Source organism: Brachyhypopomus gauderio, chromosome 6, assembly GCF_052324685.1.
Source record: "Brachyhypopomus gauderio isolate BG-103 chromosome 6, BGAUD_0.2, whole genome shotgun sequence".
Taxonomy (NCBI): Eukaryota; Metazoa; Chordata; class Actinopteri; order Gymnotiformes; family Hypopomidae; genus Brachyhypopomus; species Brachyhypopomus gauderio.
Window position 1 is genome coordinate 28,888,378 of NC_135216.1, and position 3,967 is coordinate 28,892,344.

Sequence of the window (3,967 nt, forward strand, 5' to 3'; positions counted from 1 at the left end):
GCAGAATATCTAGATTTAATATCTTTAACACGGTCTTCTATTTTACATACATTTATTGTTGGGCAAATCTCCAACTCTGTATCGCCAGTGTGAAATGTGGTAAAATTAAGGTGTGGAGTTACAGTGAAGAAAATAAGTATTTTAACACCCTGTGACTGCAAGTTCTCCCACTTATAAATCATGGAGGGGTCTGAGATGTTCATCTTAGGTTCATGTCCACTGTGAAAGACATAATCTAAAAAAATCCAGAAATCTTAATGTATGATTTTTAAAATAATTTTTTTGTGTTACTCCTTCCCTCAGTTAGAGCATTGAAGATGCGTCAGTCTCTAGACCTAAATGCTGAACATAAAAAACAAAAAAAAAGTTTCTCAGCAACAGTCCAGAAACCTGGCTGATCTGGAGAAGATCTGTGTGGAGGAATGGGCCAAAATCCCTGCTGCAGTGTAAACCTGATGAAAAACTACAGGAAATGTTCGACCTCTGTAAAACAAAAGCTACTGTACCAAATATTTACATTGATTTTCAATGAATTTCTTAGGTGTTCAATTACTTGTTTGCGGCAGTAACACACAAATAAATTATTAAAAATCACCTAAGATGAAAACTTCAGACTCCTCCATGATTTCTAAGTGAGAGAACTTACAAAGTCGCAGGGTGTTCAAATACTGATTTTCCTCACTGTATGTGCATATGTAGTGTGTTGGGGGGCTGTAATATGTGTGTGTGTGTGTGTGTGTGTGTGTGTGACAGTAAGTGCCAGAAAATGTGAATATGATTTAAAGCAATTTTATTCTTAAACAGATAACAGTAAAGTGATTACATAACACTGGCTAGATTAGATTTTGACTGGTCTGATCTGACCTTAATCAAACTGAGTGATTTGCATACAAACTCAGATCAATCACCAGGAAGAGGAAATATTCAAGAGGAACTGGAACTGTTTTATAATTAAAGCACTTGTCACGTCACACTAAACACATCAGTATCGGTAGACGTTGTTGTTGACTTTCCGAGCACCAAAGTAAGTCTGGTAGGCCTGTAGGTAACCATAGTGCTGTGCAAAGAATCGACATGGGGTGTAGTCTTCACATATCTCAGTCCTGAGCTCAGCTTGAGCCTTCACTCTGATACAACCATAGAGACAGGAGACAGAAACATAAATACAGAAACATAAAATACCTCATACAGGTGAAGTATTTTATATATTTTATATATGTACACAGTTCTTTATCCAAACTGCAGTGATTTTGTGTATTCACCTTCTGTATTTATAATAGTTACGGCGATGTACTGGACTGATGAAGGCATTAGCCCTATAGGGACTCAGGAACATGTCTGCTACACACACACACACACACACACACACACACACACACACACACACACACACACAGAGAGAGAGAGAGAGAGAGAGAGAGTTACAAATAAACTTCATTAACCATTTACAATCTACAAATTTGCAAATTACAAAAAACTGGGACAGAGGGATGGAGAGAGAGAGAGACAGGGAGAAAGAGAGAGAGGATGAAAAAGCAAAGTAACAAAGCAAAGTCTATGTCTGGTTATGTCCATATATGTATTTTTTTTGGATGTGGTTCCATGTGCGTGCGTTCATTCGTCTCACTTGTGTCTCGTCTCATCAACGTCATGCAGTACACGTGGGTCTCATTTATTTTTATATACAGTATATGTGTCGATGTTGTGACCGTCACTTGTCTTTGAGTCGCTCCATGTCTGTTTCTCTGTTGCCTGTTGTGTTACGCTAGTGTGCAGCATTACGTGTCAATAAAGAACATTTTTCTATGAATGCTCATTTCTGCACTCTGCCCTGTCGCTCTGCCTTCTTTAATAACATCCCAGTGAGTTCATGTTTATTGGTGAAATGTGGAGTTTCTCACAAGTGAAAAAATCAACTTATTCAGATTAAATTATTAATGGCCAAGAACAACTCTAACCTGTGGTGGAAGTAAACAAAACAAAAGAAGCTTAACTAGTATTTGTAAGTTTACATTGAGTTGTATTTGCTTTTTACATGACTTAACCCTAACCCCTAAACCCTAACCCCTAAATCCATCCGTACCTGTCTGTTTGATACAAATGTACTGATAATCCAGAAATATCTGGATGTGAATGTTGTCCACAGACTGTTCTGCACACTTTCTTGTGTCCAGTGTGATTTTTTCACACTCTTACCTCTCACTTTCCTTACAGAGTAAATCAGTGAGATCACTCACTCCCTTTAGTAAACACTGCTCAAAGACCATAACATGAGCCCTGCAGAAGATTTAGCAAGTACCTTCAAAAGACTCCTGGCTCTCCTGTGAGTCTGTGGGATGAGAGAGATAGACGCAATGAAAGGCTGTAGAATGTGTGTGTGAAAAATGCCACTTTAATGAAGAATTTACCAGTTTTTTACAAACCGTAGCCAACAGCAATCGCCATGACAACACACACCACCACACACTGAAGAACTGCACGCATGGCTTTCATCTGCTGCCTGAAAAACACACACACACACACACACACACACACACACACACACACACACACACACACACACACACACACACACGCACACACACAAATTAAAACTGTGGTGGAACTGTGGAAGGAAATTCCACCATATGTGGCTGAAAGTGAACAGACTAGAGGTGAGAAGGAATGTGCTGATGGAGAGAGAGCTAGAGTACACTACACACTACCACTACACACTACTCACTACACACTATACATCAGCTCAGTGCATTAACACTACACACTACACACTACCACTACACACTACTCACTACACACTACCACTACACACTGACACTACACACCAGCCCAGTGCATTAACACTACACACTACCACTACACACTACACACTACCACTACACACTACACACCAGCCCAGTGCATTAACACTACACACTACTCACTACACACTACCACTACACACTACTCACTACACACTACACATCAGCTCAGTGCATTAACACTACACACTACCACTACACACTACACACTACACACTACACACTACACATCAGCTCAGTGCATTAACACTACAAACTACACACTACCACTACACACTACTCACTACACAGTGAGTAGCCCAGTGCATTAACACTACACACTACACATCAGCCCAGTGCATTAACACTACACAACAGCCAAGTGCATTAACACTACACACTACACACCAGCCCAGTGCATTAACACTACACACTACACATCAGCCCAGTGCATTAACACTACACACTACACACCAGCCCAGTGCATTAACACTACACAACAGCCCAGTGCATTAAGCTTGCATTCTGCTGCTGAATACAGATGCACAATGACTGTATTATGTCTGATATGCATGCACTGTGCTACTGAATACCAGTATGTGTGAGGTTCTCCTACCCCAGTGTGAGGTTCTCCTACCCCAGTGTGAGGTTCTCCCACCCCTGTGTGAGGTTCTCCTACCTCTGCACGAATGCTGGTTATGTGGGAGCTCTGGCTGGGTCCTGTCTTCTCTCACTCTCTCTTATTTCTGTAAGTATTCTTTAATACTGACGCCACAAGCCTTTATAAACCCCTATCACACCTCCCTCCACATGTCTGGATTAGAGCCACACACACGCACACACACACACACACACACACGCACATACACACACACACACACACACATGCACATACACGCACACACACGCACACATACACACACACACGCACACATACACACACACACGCACACACACACACACACACACACACACACACACACACACACACACACACACACACACACACACACACACACACACACACACACACACACATTCCCTTTCTATCAGTCTTTTCCACCTACTGTTTACAGAATATTAGATCACTCCTTCCTCCTGCACACACATACTCACAAACACACACACACACACACAGCAGAAGGAGACAGACATCTGAAGAAACAAACTGTCGGTCAGAGGTAGAAAAG

The 3,967-nt window shown here is 41.4% G+C and overlaps 1 protein-coding gene across 2 annotated transcripts; it reads right to left on the reverse strand.

Annotated features, from left to right (window-relative positions):
- Positions 1–773: 773 nt before the first annotated feature.
- Positions 774–3,651, reverse strand: mgp (matrix Gla protein). Of its 2 annotated transcripts, none has more exons than XM_077010292.1 (5): positions 3,394–3,651; positions 2,424–2,500; positions 2,300–2,329; positions 1,263–1,338; positions 774–1,127 (listed from the first exon to the last, which is right to left on the reverse strand). In XM_077010292.1, exons 2-5 carry the CDS (start codon positions 2,491–2,493, stop codon positions 983–985), a joined length of 321 nt encoding a protein of 106 aa, XP_076866407.1. In that variant the 5' UTR covers positions 2,494–2,500; positions 3,394–3,651; the 3' UTR covers positions 774–982. The 2 variants fall into 2 exon arrangements, with proteins under 2 accessions (XP_076866407.1, XP_076866406.1); XM_077010291.1 differs by having other exon boundaries at positions 3,457–3,642.
- Between the last annotated feature and the right edge of the window lie 316 nt (positions 3,652–3,967).